Raw genomic sequence first — 18,794 nt, forward strand, 5'->3', positions numbered from 1 at the left:
CACAGAGGAAGCCAGGTGTGGTGGTGCACACCTGTGATCACAGAGGAAGCCAGGTGTGGTGGTGCACACCTGTCATCTCAGAGGAAGCCAGGTGTAGTGGTGCACACCTGTCATCTCAGAGGAAGCCAGGTGTGGTGGTGCACACCTGTCATCTCAGAGGAAGCCAGGTGTGGTGGTGCATACCTGTGATCCCCAGCACTCAAGAATCTTGAGTTCATGGCTAGCCTGGGCTACAGAATGAGACCCTGTATCTAAACAATCACAATTAAAAATCACTGAGGATGTCCTCAATAGGTCTAGGCGCGGACAAGCAGGAAACCATGCCTAAAGTTACACTTCCAGGAAGAGGTCGGCTGGTGCAGTCATAGGTGGCACAGGTCTTGTGTTTAGTAACCTGGGAGGTAGAGCTCACTTGTATAAACAAAAAAATTTTTATTTTCCTTGCCAGGGGATGTCCCAGTGGGGTGAGCTGCTGTCTCTTTGGGCCTAGCTGCTAATAGGCTTAACCAAAGAGCAGGACCACAGGATCAGGAGGGAGCGTGTTGAACACAAGACCCAGTTCGACCCAGTGGTCCACCCAGATTCAGGCCCAGGAGAGCCAACTGTTTTTTCTGGAGACCCATCTTCACACCTGCGGGCCCTCTTTCCTAGCCATCGCCTGGCGTCCTACCTCTAGAGAGAGAAAAAGAGAGAGAGAGACAGAGACACACAGAGAGAGCATACAGGTAGGCACAAGAGAGAGACAGAGACAGAGAAACAAACAGACAGAAAGAGTGAGACAGAGAGACAGAGAGACAGAGAGAGAGTGAGACAGAGAGAGAGCATGCATGCAAGCACAAGAGAGATAGAGAGATAGAGAGACAGAGAGAGAGTGAGACAGAGAGAGAGCATGAATGCAAGCACAAGAGAGACAGAGAGACAGAGAAACAGAGACAGAGTGAGACAGAGAGAGAGCATACAGGCAAGCACGAGAGACAGAGAGACACAGAGAGACAGAGAGACACACAGAGAAAACTGAATGCTTTTTCCTGTGGCTCTGAGCAAAGATTCCCCCACTGACTTGTCAGGGACAAGACCAGTCTAGGAGGGGTGTAGGGTGCCTGGCTGGCCCTCCTTTGGCCCCTGGCTGCCTGCTGGGCTGGAAGCAGGCATCTTGCTGCTGTGGTGGAATTGGCAAAGCAGCCTCCTTTTCGCATTCAGTGGCTTGCCTTCCTGCCAGGCAGCGGGAATCACCACACAACACTCTGTTCATCCAAAACACACAAATAAATAAGACCAGGTCACCAGCCCACCTCCTGCTGACTCACTGCGGTGGAAGAGGAGGAGCCTGCACTCGGAACAGGGTCCTCTGGGGGGGGGGGGTGTCACACTGGCTTGAACCATTGGGCGGTGCCTGAGATTCTGGATCTCCAGCCTCAGGAGATGGGGCAACTTCCCTGGCTTCAGACAAGGCCCAGCCTCCTGCCCTGTGGCTGAATGACAGATCAAGGGTGTCTGTGTCCCCAGTTTCAACTCTTGCCAACTTGCTGGGGTCCAGGACAAGGGACCGCATCCACATGTTTTTGGTCCCTCCCTTCTCCCTCCCAGAGTGTCTGAGGCTGTTGGAGACTCAGGGTGGCTGTGACTTTGGTATGGCAAAGGTCCTAAATGGTAGTGAATCCACAAGTTGTCTCCATACTGTGAATCTACCCTACAGTGACAGTGACTTTCTTTGGCCACATTTCAGGCTGTCATCCCGACTTCTGACTCCCAAAGATTCACCTCTTGTCACCCCTCTATAACTGAGTCCACCTGGAAGTCAACCCCTGCTCTAGGTCCCTGGGCCTGGGTTCTCTCCACAAAGCCCCTGAGCCTGGAAACCGGACAGAAGGCTCCCACTGCCCCTCTGTGTGGCTTGATTCCCTCCCAAGCCACATTCTGGCTTTTGTGGACTGATTAGGTCCCCAGGGTCCTCGTCCCAATAGCTCGCTCTATGATACAAATGCTACTTAGAGCTTTCAGGATAGAATTCCTATCCCAACCAATTGGGAGTTTACTGCCTCTGGCTGAGAAGCCCCACCCTTGGTTGGGAGGCGCCCTTCCCACCCCCACCCCCCACCCCCCAGACCTTGTCTAGGAAGCCCTGTCCCACCTGGGAGGCCAGGACTAACCCAGTCTCATCCGTGTCCACTCCTCCTCTGCGAGGAGTCTGCCCAGAGTTATTCATTCCCACAAGTGTCTACTCTGCTTCATTTCTAGGTCTGGCTGCCTCGGCTCCCTTAGAAGGAGTGCTGGCTTGGTGGTGAGACAGCAGGGCCCAACTGTATCACCCTATGGAGAGGGAGTATCAGGAAGATGGCTAGACACTTACAAAGGAAGATGCCCTAGGTCAGCAGGCGCCACATCTGTCAAAGGACACTGGTGTCAGCGGGGTGGGTGTGGGATGGTCCTTACATCTGACAGGTAGAGGCTGGAATAGTGCCGCCCAGGCCCAGGCGATCTCACAGTGAAGGAGGACCAGACCCTAACATCAGAGTGCCTTGTGCGTAATCCCTGCCTGAGCCTCCCCCTAAGGTCTGCCTCTGCCAGAAGACTCTCCAGAGTTCCTAAGGGGGGGGGTCTCCAGAGCCCTAGGATGTCTGTGATCCCCACTGTTCTCCTGTGTCAAACCAGCACAGCAGGACAGACAGCACAGAGACTCACAGATGCCTTGTCCCGCTGCCGGGAGTGCTTCCAAAAGCCAAGGATTAAAAACTCAGAGCATCACCATTCCCACTCCCTCTGGGGGAAGGCCCTGGGTACTGGCAGCCAGCAGCAACAGCCAGGCCCCTGTGCCTGCTTTGTGGGAAACCCTGTGGGAGCAGATTATAGAAACCTGTGGGCTTCTAAGGGAGGCTCCCAGACCCCAGGTGCCAGACCTCGAGGAAGTCTATTTGTGTGTGTGGGGGGGGCCCAGCCTCTGCCTGGCTTTCCCAGGGCACCTGTAGCACGCTGAGTTCCAACCCCAGTCCTGGTACTACCCTTCCCCCCTCATGGAAACAGCCCGTGGTCTCACAAAAGGCTTAGGCCAAATTCCAGGCTTGGTTCCAGCCCTTGCTATGATGGACAGGGCTTGCTGAGCCACTTCACACACAGGATTATTCAGAGGCCCAAGCAGATGGCAGGATATTCAGGGGAAGCTCCGTGCAGCTGAGAAAGGAGCTCTCAGGAGCTGGCCGGGGTGGGAGGAGGAGAGGTTTGGATGATAGTCGGAGAGTCTGCATCTCCTGCCCACCCAAAGGAAAGAGGCACCTTCTCCAGAGGGAACGGAGTCTGGTAGCAAAGTCTCAAACTCCAGAGGCAGACGGAGCTAGAGGCTCAGCTCCTCAGCCCTGTTGCTCCCGGCACTGCCATAATCCTTATCAAGTGCCACTCCATAATATTCCCTTTCAGTCCATTGTTCCTACCATGGGAAATCCTTCACTCCCGAGGGCAAGAGTTGAAGCCTCACATAATGTAGGGATAATAAGAATGCCTGACTGTTGGCATGTTTTAGAAACACTAGTCTATGCAGCTGGAAAAGGAAAACCAACCAGCCAACCAACCAAAAGCAAACAGAACCAAGAACGAGCAACAAAAAGCCAGGTGGTGGTGGGGCGTGCCTTTAAGCTCAGCACTGGGGAAGCAAGGGCACGTGGATCTCTGTGAGTTCAAGACCAGCCTGGCCTACAGAGAGAGTTCCAGGACAGCCAAGGCTGCTCAGAGAAAACCCCGTCTGGAAAAACCAAACCAACCAATAACCAAACAAAAGCCAGAAACTGTGAAAGTAAGGCTGGCATCAGGACTCAGGAGGCTGTGCGCAAGTTCAGGGCCACCCTATGAGCTCCTGTCTCACGAGCAAGGAAGGGGGATATGGGGTTATTTCTCCCCAGTGGCATAACTGGAAACAAGAGAGAATCGATCGAAAAAGTGTTACAAAAACTGAGGACAGAATTCATGAATAAAGACTCCTGATTTTTGATCATCCATAGTCAGAAGGGTAAAAGGAAGAGAGGCTATTTCTGAGAGCAGCGTTGAAAAGAGCAAGCTAGAAACAAACGCAGACGTCACCCACGTCTTCCCTACATAGAAAACCAAAAGCATTACAAAAGAAAATCCGAAGGGCTGGAGATAGCTCAGTGGTGGAACACTTGCCTAGAAAATTTGAATCAAATGGATAAACAGGCTGTGTGTGTGTTCTTGAGTGGAAACAATCAACACCAAAAACTGAAAAAGAAACGATATCACCAAAAGTTGATCTTATGTGAAGCTAGCTGCAGTAGAGGATACCAGTCAGACTAATTGGTTTTGTTCTGATAGGGCCCGCAGAGCAGGAGAATCACATAAGTAAGTTCTAAAACTCAGGGTCTAAAGAGCCTGGGACAATTAAACCCCAGAAACATGAAGTCAGCCTGGGAGTCAGCAACTCACACAGTGTAACACTAACATATGACATGGCCTTCCAGCAAAGGCCAGAGAGCTATGACACTCTACCCTGGGGTTCACGTGTGGCACATTATAGCACAGGGTGAGCGTGAGTGTCACGCCAGTAGACAGAAAGAAGGCAGACAGTTCGGCAGGAACAAGGGGCTTTGTTGGTCTTTGAAGGTGGAATGTTGCTCACAGGCTCCAGTGCTTGGACACTGGCCTCCAGATGGTGGCGCTGTTAGGGAAGGCTGTGTGGAACCATTAGGACAGGGAGCCTTGCTGGAAGAAGTGAGTCACCAGGGGCTGGCCTTGAGTCCTTATAACCTGGACCCCATTCCTCTTCACTCCCTGCTTCCCAGGTACAATGTGGCCAACCAGCTTCCTTCTCTTCCTGACAGATTTTCCCTGCCTGCTGCCATGTTGACTCTGTCATGATGGACTGTGTTCCCAGGAACCGTGAGCCATATAAGTAAGCCATTCTCCCTTAGATTGCTCTAGTTGGGGGATCTTATCTGAGCAATGGGAAAAGAAACTAAGACATTCTTTGTATGCAAAAGACAATAAAACCCAGTTCTTGTTGGAATATTTACATTAAGGTAAGTCTGACCCAAACAACAGATAAGAGACTGGGAAGCCAAATTGGAAACATGAAATAGAAGACAGGAGAATTCTTCAATGCTCTCAGAAGGAAAAGCCTTTCTCAAAAGGGCAAACATTAGACGCCATAAAAAATAAATGGGTATCCTGTGGTCACAAGACTGCTGAGTGTGCGTAAAAAGCACTGGAAAATATTTGTATAGTGATTTCTTCATATATAAAGATTTCTTGCTAAAAAAACACCAAAAATGTAGTAGGAAAAGAAATTGGCAAAACCACATCAACAGCCAGCACACAAGAAATGCAATGACCCCCTGCCCCTGACTCCCAACACAGTAAAGGATGGTCAACTCCATTCAAATAGAAGTGTGTACCACTTTGACCCACCATGCCCCTAGCAGTACAGCCTCTGCTTCTGTGCCAGCAAATTCCTCTTAGAGACCTGATCTCGATGCTTTTTCACTACCTCCAAAGGATCCATCTCAGCATCAATGCTATTGACAATATTATTGAATGAAACGATCCAACAGTTTTGGGGAATTGCATGCTTCACAGACATGACCCCACTCAACCTTTGCAGCAGGCCCCAACAGGTGGGCACCCTATACCCATTTCTCAGATGGGAACTGTAAAAGCTCAGAGAACAGTCAGGCCAGGAACCCAGGTTGCCTCAAGTCTTTGCAAAGCTCATTCTAGGATTACCTCCTTGCATGTGCTGTCTGGAGCATGCCCAGGGCAGGGGTGGGCAGTGGTCAGAGCAGTAGAGAGGTGGGTGGGGGGTTGGTACTCACTTGTGCATGTAGCCCTCGGGGCCGGCCGTGAGGTTTGCCTGCATGACCGCCTGGAACTCCGTCTCGTTGCAGCAGTATTTGAAGACAGTGTTGTTATGGTGACAGCAGAGGACGAAGGTTTTGTTGTCCGAGAGCCGGGGGCAGTGGAAGCCAAAGTGGTAGCGGCCTTTGTGATCCGTGTAAGGCTCACAGACCCGGAAATGTGCGGACAGGACTGGAATACAGAGACACAAGGTTTGCTGGGGTCCCCTTGGCAGCTCACAGGTGCTGAGCAGGAGCGACTGGCAGCCTGCTCCAGAGTCCTACAGGCCCCTCCCTCCCCTAGGAATTCTTCAGGGTCCAGAAAGAGCTTCACTTCTGCCCCAAAGGCTCCTGGACCTCTGTGATCCCCAGCTCTGACACAATGGCCCTGATAGCTCAGGCTGAATGATCCTTGGAGCTCCTTGAAGCTCACCTGTAGGTGGGTCATCGCCAGCATTTTAGCCTGTAGTGACTAGGGACCTATTCTGTGTTGGGGGGGGGGTCCTCACTAAATCCACACGATCACCCTAGCAGGCTTGTGATATCACTTTCAAGGTGGAGAAACTGAACCTGAGAGGCGTAAAGGACCTGCCAGGAGCCAGTCAATGGTGATGGCACCTGACTCAAAGCCAGCTCCTGCAAGCTCTCTCTTTCTCTCTCTCTCTCTCTCTCTCTCTCTCTCTCTCTCTCTCTCTCTCTCTCTCTCTCTCTCTCTCTCTCTCTCTCTCTCTCTCTCTCTCTCTCTCTCTCTCTCTCTCAGAGCAGGTTGGTTGTGAATCAGGCTTTCCTGGGTGTCAGGCCACAAAGGAGCGCATGACCTGGGTAGGCTCCACCTATATTGAAAGCAGTAACTCCATTATAGAAGCTGGTGTCCTAGACCTGAGCAAGGTCTCCTATGGGCCACACATACAGCGAGATAGCTGTGCTGGCCCGAGGATCCTCTCTCCCTGGCCCACAGACCGAGGCCCCTATTCAGCCTTCTCTGCCTCCCGGCAAAGCAGGATGAGCTGATAGCGAATTCGAACAAAGCAACAATGGAAAAGCAGAGCGGCTGTCTCGGGCTTAATTAGTATCTTCATAAAGGGCTTGCTGTATCTAATTTGTATCACTGAAAAGGGGCTTCTTGGCACAGGCAAATCGCAGGCACAAAGGCCCTGGCTTCTTAGAGCTCCCACAAGAAGCTCTGTCGGCTGAGAGGTTATTAGATTGCAGCCCACACAGCACCACCACAGGGGACCCCAGCAGGCCAGCTGGAAGGGGGGCGCAGGGGGGGGGGGAGACACCCTGAGAGCTGGTGCTTAGGCTGGTTCCAAAGGCTCTTCCCTGAAGGACAGTTCCTCCTTCTGTGGACACAGTGGGGAGGTAGTGGCTCTCCAGCCTCCAGTGCACCCCTGATCTTGAGAAGAGCCTATTCAGGGACACAGAGACCACTTGGTGTGGTGCCCCAGGGAGACGTACCACCGAGTCCCATCTACTCCCATCATACAGAAGAGATAAGGGAGGCTCAGAGTCTTGACCCACCAAGTGTGCTAGTCAGAATGGAAGCCCTACATAGCTCAAAGCTCTAGGGTAGGGAACATGGAACATGTTCTATTCTGGTAAACCCATGCCCTGGGGCTTGGGCTGGGGAACCACTGCCCCAAAGCAACTGCACACCTCTGAGAGGCAGAGGACAGCAGTCACGTCTCATGACGCTTGCGTGACTTGAAGCCCTAATGTGGCTCTGTGTACTCGGCATGGGCACCTAGGAACGCTGGACACACCTCGGGTGCTATCGGAAAGACCAAGCCTGGCTCTGGGACTGGCCTCTTGCCTATGAAACACAGTCAATAGCAGGGGGCCAACAGGCCTTGGCAGAGGCAATTGTGGACATAGGGGTGAGACTGGCAGGTCCTGCCCAGGACCTAATTCACAACCCCATAGCTGTCCCTGGATACTCCAGCCTTAGTTATGAGCCAGTGACCGGGAGACCCTGCTGCTTCTCCAGGGACAGAGGAGCCCTGAGCTGGGGACCAGGACTGAACCTACCCGTTGCCTCCTCCCCTTTTTGGGGAAGGATTAGAATCCCTGTGGTGGGGCTCCAAGGAGCTCCGAACACCGGTGGGTGCAGGTTCACTGTCTCCAGCTCTCGGGAGTCCCAGCACTCCAGCACTTGGTGAACCCTAGCTCTGGTGCCCCAGGCAGAGTCAGCTCTTTTTTTTTTTTAAGATTTGTTTATTTATTTATTTATTATATGTAAGTACACTGAAGCTGTCTTCAGACACTCCAGTAGAGTGTCGTTATGGATGGTTGTGAGCCACCATGTGGTTGCTGGGATTTGAACTCCGGACCTTTGGAAGAACAGTCGGGTGCTCTTACCCACTGAGCCATCTCACCAGCCCCAGCTCTTTTTTTCAGCTGTGTGACCACCACTCACGTGCCTCCTCTGAGTCCCCGTCCCTAGTGGTAATAAGAGATGACTGGGTCCTCACACCCAGAATAATGAGAACCTGGGCCCTCTACCACACGGGGAAGAGCTAGAAAGACACAGCATATAGCAGGGGGCTGCCTTCACATGGGAACAAGCCGGGGAGGTGAGGACCAGGGTCCCCATCACGTGGGAAGAGCCGGGGAGGTGATGGCCCCAGACTTGTCTCAGCGTGGCCTTTACTCTCCTGGGAGTCCTATTGCAATCTCCCTCCAAGCTACATCTCAAGCAAAGGACGAGGGAAGGAAGTCACCAGTTCTGAGCAGTGGCTTGGTCACCATGTGGGGAAGGGCAGAGAGGAGAGACAGAGCCACACACAACAGACAGAAAGAGACAGAGACATGCTGAGACATATGGAAGAGATATATGAAAAACAGAGGGGGCACATAAGAGAGATGCACAGAGATGGGAAAAATATACAAAGTAGCAGAAAGATATGGAGATGGAGGAGTGAGACAGACAGATAGTGCCACAGAGAGCCTTTGTGAAGGGCCAGGCTCTGACTAGCTCCTGGCTGGCCATGCTGAGATGTCTCTGGTCTTGGCTCAGCTCTAGTTTGGAGGCCTGGATGATTTGGTTTCTGTGAGTCCAAGCTTGCATGCAGGGTCAGCCCAAGTACCAGGAGCTTGTGGCTGAGAACTAGAGGAGCAAACGTGAACTGCAGGCTCCTGGGAGCCCCACTGCCCCCGCAGCATCCAAAGGACCTCAGCTCATCTCAGGGCTGGAAAACATCATCTGACCCTTGCCCTGTTGGCGTGCAGAGCCCCAGCAGCAGCCCTACCCTGGAAGGGACACCCCACACACACTCTCCCGTAAGCCCCCGAGCCCCACAGAAGTTTTACCTGCAGGAAACAACAGGGAGAATACTGCGAGCACGTTCCGGGACCGCTGGCCACAACTGGTCATCATCCGGCTGGCATTGACCCGTCCGGCGCTGCCTGTGTAAGACAGAGAGTCTCGGCAACTGTCTCCCCACACTTGCTTTGTTACCCGCAGAGGAGGGACAGCAGACAGGCAGCAGCCAGCAGGAGCTTGTGGAGCTGGGGCGGGAGAATGGAGGATAACAAACACCTCCATCCAATTTCCTCTCTGGAATGAGTGACCTTCCCCCGGCAGCCCCGGCACCCCCTTCGCTTTTCACGGCAAAATGAGACTTAATCAAAGGATGCCGGTGGCTCAGGTGGTGAAATCACCATCCATCCAAAAGTGTCCAGGAGGAGGGGGGTGACAAGTCCTCTACCTCTGCCATCTCAGGGCTAGGGAGCCTGCCTCCCTGCTCTGTCTCTAAGGGTGACTTCCATTTACCTTTCTGCAAGTACACGCTGGCTTGGCTACCCTTCTAGGCACCAGGGACAGCAGCCAACGAAATAGAAAGCAAGCAGTGGAGAAGGAAGCCTTTCCTGATGGTATGTCCCAGAGCAGAAGCCACAACACTCACAGGACCGCACCAGGAGACTCCGATCACAGCAGTCTCCACCGTGTACCCACAGCCCCATAACCACAGCTTTTTGTTTACAGCAGCTAAAATAACCCAAGTCTCCACAGACAAGAGGGGATAAACAGACCACATGTATACACACAGTGGAATACTACTCAGCCTTAAAAAGGAAAGCAATGAGCTGGGGATGTAGCTCAGTGGTAGAGTGCTTGGCTGGCATGGGAAGGGTCCTGGGTTCGGTGCCCAGTACTGCATAAGTGACAGAAAAGGGGACTCTGAAACAATCTACCCTATGGAAGAATCTGCCAGCCATCGTGTTTGTGGAAATACGACAGACGCAGAAATATAAACATGAGTGACCCAGCTCACTGTCACTCATGGAAAGTGCCCAGAACAGTCACATCTATAGAAATAGAGACCCAGAGCTTGGTGACCACAGCCTACATGATGCATAGGTAGGAGACTTTGTGCCTCTCCCCAGCTTGGCTGTATTATGTCCCCCTCCCCCCAGGTCCCTGCTACCTTCGGGGCAGACCATAGCCCCTTCACAGGGCTCCGGTGTCTCCACAGCAAGGACAGTCTGGGACAATGCCCAGGTCCACTTCCCATAAAACAGTTCAGCATGGGAAGGGCCATGGCCAGGTAACAGAGAAGTGCCCCTCTCTCAGCTCTCACTGTCCCAGACCCTAGCTCAGCGTTGTGCAACGAGCTTGCCCACAGACACTCTCCACCTGGTCACAGAGGGGACACCTGTACTCTGCTTGGCTGATGGCCATTGGGAGGATCTGGAGGTTGACAACTAGCTCCACGCCAGGCATAGATGTGATGTGACAAGCCCTACTTCTCTTAGTAGCCTGAACCTTGAGGTGTGTGTGTGTGTGTGTGTGTGTGTGTGTGTGTGTGTGTGTGTGCATGCACCCGCACATGTGTATGTCCCTCTAGGGACAGGTGCTGATCTTGGGCAGTTTAATTTGTCCAAGGGAGAGGACAAGCTTGACTATCACATAAATGTCACCAAAGCTCACCACTGAGTCCTGATGGTGGCACAGCTCCTATAGCCCCAGGGAGGACTCCTCTAGCCCTGGGAAGGGTTCCTCTAGCCCCAGGGAGGACTCCTCTGTACCCTACTTGCCTTTCCATTTCCTCCAGAGCCCTAAGCTGCTTAATTGCTCTGCGCTTGGCCTCCCGCCCCTGGCCCTCCTGGGAGGAAGAATGGAGATTAAGGCTTTTGAGAACATTTAGGAAAGGATTTCCATGTGGAAACCCACAGGGTCAGCTCTGAAAAATGCACCGCGAGGAAAAAAGCGCCTCTGAGATGCCCACATCCCTCAGGGCTCCTTACCCTATAGACTCAGGCAGGGAAGGGGAGGCCTCCAGAGACTGTCTGGGTCTCCAGATGCCCAGCCCCTCCTCCGGGCTTGAGAGGCCCTGAGAGGTGGGGGCTGCCCCACTTCTTTCTCTGTATGGAGGAGGGGGTTAGAGGGTGCTGAATCTAAGAGTTGCTGGACTTGAGCAAGAAGCATCCGCCTCAGCTCTCTCTCTGGTGAGTTTCCAGCCCCTGCAAAGTCCCAGTTTATTGGCTGATGCTGAGGCTGTTGTTCACACTGGCGGGAATCTAGATCCTGCTATCTTGGGTTAACAGAAGTACAGCCCTCTTCAGGAAGTCTGCCCTTATTTCAACTTGCCCTTCAATCCAGACCCATGAGACCCCATCTTTTTCTGACACCAATTACTCCCCTGCTAGGCTTTCCTCCCTCTGCTGGCCATTGAGACAGGAGGCAAAATGGACTTAGACCACACTCTCCCTCCCATAGCGAAACGGCATTCACAGCCTGTGAGGCCTTCTGTAGAGTGCATGCCACTGGCTGCCTCTGAGACTTACACTCGTGTATCCCAGTGCTTTGAAGATAGACCAGACCCTGGGTTTGGCACTGTGCACACTGAGGTGGAAGTCACTGTCCAAGGGGTGGGGGTGGGAGGTTCCTGGTGTCCAAAGCTGGACTTTAGAGGGCTCATTTCTGGATTCTTTGGCTAGGCCAGAAGGGACCTGGACTAGGGCCTGACTGCAGGGCCCAAACAGGGGGCTTAGCTTAGGGGTTCCCAGGCCCTGTGAGAGTTCCGGCCCTACAGGATCCCAGCCTCAGATCCTCAGGCATCTCTGGGATAGTGGCATGATGTCATCCTCAGGGCCAGCTGTGTACACGTCAGCCTGTGGCCCATCAGGTCCTGCCCATAGTAAGTGACCCTGTGGCCGAGTCTGACTGTGAGTCAGCCTTCAAAGGTCTCAATGGTTTTTAGCTCCATAGTTCAACAGTGCTCACCCTTCATCTGGGTGTGGCCTCAGAGAACTGACCAGGATGGTCATTCATCCCTGGTCGGGAGAAAGCACTGCAGTTAGATGCCCCGATCTGGGACATGCAGAAAGTGACATCTGTTGGGTTTCACTGCACTGGAGAGGGACAGGGACTAAAAGAGGTATGTCCTGCTTCTGGGGACTGTGGCAACCCTAGAGGTGGCTGCCTTACGATGGCTGGGTCATTGCAGGACATGCTATACTCTACATACAACTATATTACCTTGGCTAATGTCCACACGAACCCAAGACCCACAGACCAGTTCATCAGAGAGGAAGCAAAGGCTCAGAGAGGTAGGGTGAACTGCATAATCTCACACAGCCACACAGCCCTGAGACAAGAGCATTCTACCTCCAAGCACCAAAACAGCGTGGAGCCTGGAGAGGGCCCCTGGGGAGCACAAGGCGTAGGCTCATCTGAGATTTCTCCCTGTGTGTTCCAGCACTTTGAAAAAAAAATGGTCAACTGCCTAAGATGGTAGCTCTGCCACCAACAGTAAGATCTGAGTATTTGAGAGTGACTGAGGTTTGACAGGGTTCAGGACCGTGGTCGGCACGCACTGCCACGGCCCACCCTCTCTGTGGGTCAGCTGGGGACTGCTGCTCTAAGAACTCAGGGTTATTTTTAAACATTGAATTTGGCGAGGCTGGGAGGGGAGGAAGAAGGGCATATGAAGAGAAACAGACCTTGGTGAGACAGATGAGACCCCACCGCCAAGAATGGATCTGCTTTCCCATCCGCAGGGCTCGGCAGGGCAAGGGCACACTGAGCAAGGGACAGTGGGACCGGAGGGAGATACTGGAGGGCCTCATCAGTGGCCTGGACACTCAGCAACTTCAGTGGCTCCCTGTTGCCTGTCATTAGTCCCAGTGCCAGCCTGCAGGGCAGGAGAAGGACATCTTGATGGCCTAGAGGTCAGGGTCAGCCAGACTTATGGGTAGAGTCCTCAAGGCCAGCCACTCTGCCAAGAGCTACTTTCTGGCTCTGCCGTCTCTTGTAACCACATCTCTGGTGACTGGGAGAGCCACCTTCTGTCTCAGGTGCCCTAGAGCAAAGGTAGAAACTGTGCAAACTCACAGGATTACTGTGCTGCCTCAGGTCTCTTCCTGTAGCATCAAGCCCTCACACGGCCGCATCCACTGTCCTCACCTTTAGTTCTCTGCATGAGTGCCACCCACCCACCAACACAGCTCCCAGGCTGCCATGGTCCCCATTCCACAGAGCACACCGGACCACTCACCCACTTGAGAAATCAAGGCCTTGCTCCATACTGGGGCCTTGGCTCTGCCTAACTACCCATGCCACCTGCTGCTTAGATTTCTCCCTTCAGGGCCTGTGGCTCCCCTGAACCTTTACAGTTGCTGCCCACCCCCAGCCCCAGCCCCAGGCCACCCTCCCGACCCTGCAGCCAGGACTAGAGGCTCAAAGGCTGGAGCTCACTTGCAGCTTTCCTTCCTGATTCTCACCCCTCCGGGGCCTCCCGAAACGGTGCCCACCCTAAGTCTCCAGATGCTTAGTCTGGGCTGGTGCTGCTCACGTGGTTTGTGTTCTGTCTTGTGGGACCGTGAAAGGTAGCCTGTCTTCTGGTTTGAGCTAGGAGACCCAGCAGATTAATCTGCAAGGGACAGAAAGTTCCTTTGCCATGCTCCCAGACATAGGCTCCAAACACGAGGTTCCAGCTCCATCAGTCAAGTAGGCTGTATGGACTCCACCCCCACAGTTACCTGGCAATAGCCAGGTATGCTCTTCCCCACAGTTACCTGGCAACAACAAGGTAGCCCAGCCTCCTATAAGAGGGGCTGTTTGGCCCCTCCTCTCTCTCTCAAGCTCTTGTTCTCCTACTCTTACCTGTCACTCTCCTCCCTTTCCCTTCTCTCTCCACGTGGCCATGGCCGGCCTCTACTTCTCTACTTTCTCTCCCTCTCTCTGTTTTCTACAATAAAGCTCTAAAACCATGGACTGCCTCCTTTTATCTAGACTTGCCAGGCTGGAGCAATGGAATAGGCCTTCCCCTAATGAGCCGCGTCTAATCTCCTGAAGGAAGACACTCCATCATTTCCAGCTGCCAGACCGTACCAAGGACTCTTGCCCATGCGTGCGGAAACTACCCAGCACCTTCCCCCACCCCTCTTTTTTACTTTTGGCCTGGGGCCACTGCCACCCCAGGGCCCCCACCCATTCTCAGCTCTTCCTCGAGGTGCAGTGACGTCCTGTGATGCCCAAGAGCTAGAACCTGTCTTCCTTGGACTCCGTGAGACTCAAGGATCCCAGACTGCTCCCTCTCTACCCTTGCAGACTAATGCCCGGCATCATGGTGAGAGTGCAGCAGTCCACCGAGTCCACTGGCCCAGTCTCTCTGAGCTCTGGTGGGACACAGGTCATCTCTCTCACCCCTTTTATTTCCCCATGTCTGGCACCTGACACTGTCTTGAGAGTGAAGTGAGGAGTCAGGAGCTTGCTTCTCTGCAGACAGGTGCCACAAGGACAAGTCCCCGGTCAACTCCAGTCCCCAAAGCACACGAAGAAGCCAGGAGCTATGGGGAGGATGGACTGCTCTGCGTAGCCTCAGGGAGGTCCAGAGTCTTACCTGTGTCCTAGCCTGCCATGCCCAGGCACTCTCCTCTGAACCATCTGGGAAGTCCCTATCAGATCTGCCTATGTGGCACAGGCCAATGTCATCTTGCCTCTGAAGCAGCCATGGTATCCTATGAATATCTGATGAGCTGCCATAGGGACTCAAGCAAACCTGGTAGACAAAGTCCCATGGCCTGGTGGGGACAGGCATTAAAGCAGTCATGCGATGAGCTAGCGTTTGAACTTGGGCCAAACTAATAGCGGTGGTGACATTAGCATTCATATAAATAATTCCACCAGGCCAAGGCCCTCCAAGGTCTCCCTGTGGATAGCAGTGCTATGGCCAGGCATAAACAAGGGAACAAATAGGGGATCAGAGGTGGCAGCTGACTGGACCCATCTGTGTTAGGACAGTGCTCAGCATCTTCCCCTCTCACCTTGGCTCACCATCCTTGTCTGTACCAGAGCCTGTGTACACGTGGAGGGGCTAACAGGCCAGGAGATAAGTGTCAAGCCTGGGTCTGTACACCAGAAACTGGGGCGTGAGGCTGCAGAGGCAGCTGATGGGATCAGGTCCACGTGCATTCAGACACACACATCAAGAAACACATCAAGAAAATGCATATGCCCTCATGACTGCTTGGCATATATATATATATATATACATACATATACATATATATATATATATGTATATATATATCCCACTCATGCATGCACCTGTCCACCCACAACCCAGAGGCGTGTGTATGTGTACCCCATACCCAATAGCCTGCTCACAGTCTTGTGTATATGTGTCACCAGGGGCAGTTGTCACTCAAATTCTCAGCCGTCAGCTTGATGTGGAGAGTGTGAGTTTTGGTTTTTAGGACAACATGTATCTGGGACTTGGGACACGTCACTGAGTGTTTGAAGGCAGATCAAAGAAAAACGGTGCATTCCCTCACAGTGTTAACCAGAGTATGGGTGGGAAAGGGCCAGGAGAGGTGACCTACCCAGCTGCCACAGGACACATGATCCGCAGTGGGAGGGGCAGGCCAGCCCCTCATACCCTAGGATAGCTACTGGGCGTCTATCTCTGTTGGTGCCAGCCCAGTTCATTCTGTTCAGATCAATTTGCTTTGACTCTTTGTCTTGTGGGGCAGTGAGTGTGGTTCATAGTAGGCATCTTATAAACTCATGGCAAGCTGGCTAAGGTCATCATCTCCTCCCCTAACCCTAGACAGGGTTTCTCTGTGTAGCCCTGGCTGTCCTGGAACTCACTCTGTAGACCAGGCTGGCGTTGAACTTGTAGAGATTGCCTCTGCCTCTCTGCCTCTCTGCCTCTCTGCCTCTCTGCCTCTCTGCCTCTCTGCCTCTCTGCCTCTCTGCCTCTCTGCCTCTCTGCNCTCTCTGCCTCTCTGCCTCTCTGCCTCTCTGCCTCTCTGCCTCTCTGCCTCTCTGCCTCTCTGCCTCTCTGCCTCTCTGCCTCTCTGCCTCTCTGCCTCCCAAGTGCTGGGATGAAGGATGTGCACCGCCATCTGGCCCAATCTCCTTCTATGAGACCCACAATTCAGAGCTCAGAGAAGCCTAGGGATGTGCCAGAGCTGTAGGGTGGTGCACCATAAAAGTTGATCTGAGGCTGTTCAGCCCCAACTACAGAGGGGCTCACACTGGAGTCGGCGTGTGGTCTCTGCACCAGTATGGATACTTTGGCACTGAACTAGCTACATGAGGTGGTGCATTGTTGCTTCACCGGTCTGTTTCCTGGTGTGTGACTGGACCCATGCCACCCACCTTGAGGACCACCGTGAGGCTAGACAGAAGGGCTCTAGCTAGCAGGGCAGTGGATGCATCAGACACGGCTCTGAGCTCATGGGTGGTATGGCTCCCCGAGGCAAAGATTAGGTCCTGAGAGGCTCCTTGCCCTTTAACAAACGTGTGCTGGCCATGCGGGATGTCACTCCAGCTCTCCCTGCCCGGCTCTGCTCAGCCTCTCCTCAACCCCCTGTTACGTTTCACTATGCTAGTTGGTGATGGGCTTCTCCCAGGCTGGGAGTCTCAGGTACTAGACATCCCCCCACTCCCGCAGAGTAGGAACCCTACTGACGCTCTGCTTGGACATTGGCAACACTTGAGAAACTTCTACATAGGAAGAAGAGAGGCCAAACAGGCATGATGAGAATGGCTAGCTCCTTCTGCAGAGTCACTTGGCTTGGAGTGATGGACCGGGCATAGGGCCCAGAGCCCCAGTGTGTATGAAGCCATCTTCTCCAGGAGCCGCTGTCAGGTGAGGGAGAGGAGAAGGCTCTGAACACTTGGGTCTAACTGGGGAAGAATGCAATGTGACCGCCTCTGGTCTCCCTAGGCCCTGCCTTCCAGAGAAGAGTTTATCCCCATTTAAGGCTCCCCACCTCACAGCCAACCAGGCTCCAGAGGGTACAAGTTCTGAACCCAAGCAGGGCTGCCCCTTCCAGAGGCTCCCCACGCTCCACCCATCAGCGGTTCTGTGCATGCCGCATGCTAGATGTTTAAGGCAGGTCCCCACTGCCATCCCATTTAATAGGAGAGGTAACTAAGGCCCGAGGAAGTAGGCAGTGTAGCAACAGGTAACTGTGGCTTTCCAGGCCTGCTGAAGGCCCCTGGTGTTCTTCTCTTTTGGGGGACCACCATCAGCTCCCCATTGTGCCTCGGGATCCCTCTGCTCCAGGTAAAGGAAGATTCTGAGTGAGATGACCCTTGGTCTTTTCAGTATGGTCAGCCTCTGCCTCAGACCTCCCAGCAACCAGCCGCTTAGAGGAAGGGAACCAGCATTAGGAACCCCAGGATCTTGGGAAGAGCTGTGACTTGAGGGATGGTCTTTATAGAGACGGGCAGGAGGAAAGGTGGGCACACCCACTGCCTATCAGAGCGTGGTCTGGTTTCTCTCCCAAGACCTCCTCGGTGTCAGGGGCCTTCACCACGGAGAGGAGCTATGGCCCTGAGCCTGTTTCTTCTCAGAATGGGGCAGCCAACCCATCCTAAGGGACTAAGGAGGAGACGAGGCAATGATTGACTGATTCATTCATTCATTCATTCATTCATTCATTCGCTCTTTCACACAGCGTTTGAGAGTAGTCTGGAAACCACAGATCTGCAGGGGGGCTAAATGGGAATCCTAAAGGCAGAGGGAGGGCCCAGACTGGTCTAGGTAGAAATCCCTAGAAGTTGAGGTCTGGTAGGTAAAGCAGGCCAGAATCAGACCAGAAATGACTGAGTCTGTATGCTAGGGCACACTGCCACCAGTGAGTCCAGTCATACAAAGGTCCTGAGGTGGGTGTGATCCACTGCCCCCTGGGGACATGATTTGCTCCCACTGTGTTAGCCTACTGGGTGGGCATAGAGGAACAGAAAGCCCTCCTGGACACTGGGTAGGGAGGGGAACACATGGAACAGTGCACGTGTCTAATGACAGTTGTCATCAGGGTCAGGGCTTCTAAAGGTGGTCAAGAGATTGAAGACGTGGGAAGGTCTGGGTCAGAACTTGATCGCCCCACCCTCACTCCTGCCCCCGCCCCATCACCATGTCGGGCTGGTCCACAAAGCATCCAACTTACCCCACCTCTGACCTGTGGCTTTCAGCACACACCAGGCCCTGGTCTTTCACCTGGCTCTCTCTTCCCAGCCACTCCTCCCTCTCCCCCCCACCCCCCATTGAGGCAGAGAGAGGGTCAGCAGAAGCTCAAAGTCACAAAGCAAGGTGTGGCAGAACTAGGATATAGGCAGGCCACAAGCTATCTGTGCTCCCCTTAGGGCTTCTACCTCTGAGCACCCAGGCTCCCACTAATGACCCCCCATCTGTCTTTACCACCTTCTGGAAACTTCCATAAGGTGTCTATTTGCAGAGTTCTGTAAGGCAGGGTCCAGAAACACCTGCATAGACTGGCTGCCACCCCGCTGCAGCTGCTGCAGGTCTTTCTCCTGGCTCTCCAGTCACCATCAGCCCTAAACCCCATCAAAGGGGAGTGACTGGGTCAGGCCTTGTATAGGCAAAAGAGGCTTCCAGTAGGCCAGCCTGCTACCCCGCCCACCTCGTGTGTGCTGAAAGGACTCCATCTGTTCCTAGGGATGCAGAGGCTAGGCACATGTCACCGGTGACCCCTTACCAC

General features: G+C 53.5%; 1 protein-coding gene across 4 annotated transcripts in view; it reads right to left on the reverse strand.

Annotated features, from left to right (window-relative positions):
- Positions 1-18,794, reverse strand: part of Shisal1 (shisa like 1) — a 118,788-nt gene that overhangs the window by 32,221 nt on the left and 67,773 nt on the right. For 3 of the 4 annotated variants that reach the window (XM_029470168.1, XM_029470170.1, XM_029470169.1), the window contains exons 2-3: positions 9,144-9,239; positions 5,814-6,027 (exon numbers count right to left, since the gene is read on the reverse strand). In XM_029470168.1, coding sequence (XP_029326028.1) covers positions 5,814-6,027; positions 9,144-9,210 — 281 coding nt within the window. In that variant the 5' untranslated portion in view covers positions 9,211-9,239. Of the gene's footprint in view, positions 1-5,813; positions 6,028-9,143; positions 9,240-18,242; positions 18,305-18,794 lie in introns of those variants that run through there. The other variant, XM_021183971.2, reaches the window with a different exon arrangement.

The sequence above is a fragment of the Mus caroli genome, chromosome 15 (genome assembly GCF_900094665.2).
Source record: "Mus caroli chromosome 15, CAROLI_EIJ_v1.1, whole genome shotgun sequence".
In the NCBI taxonomy this organism is placed as follows: Eukaryota; Metazoa; Chordata; class Mammalia; order Rodentia; family Muridae; genus Mus; species Mus caroli.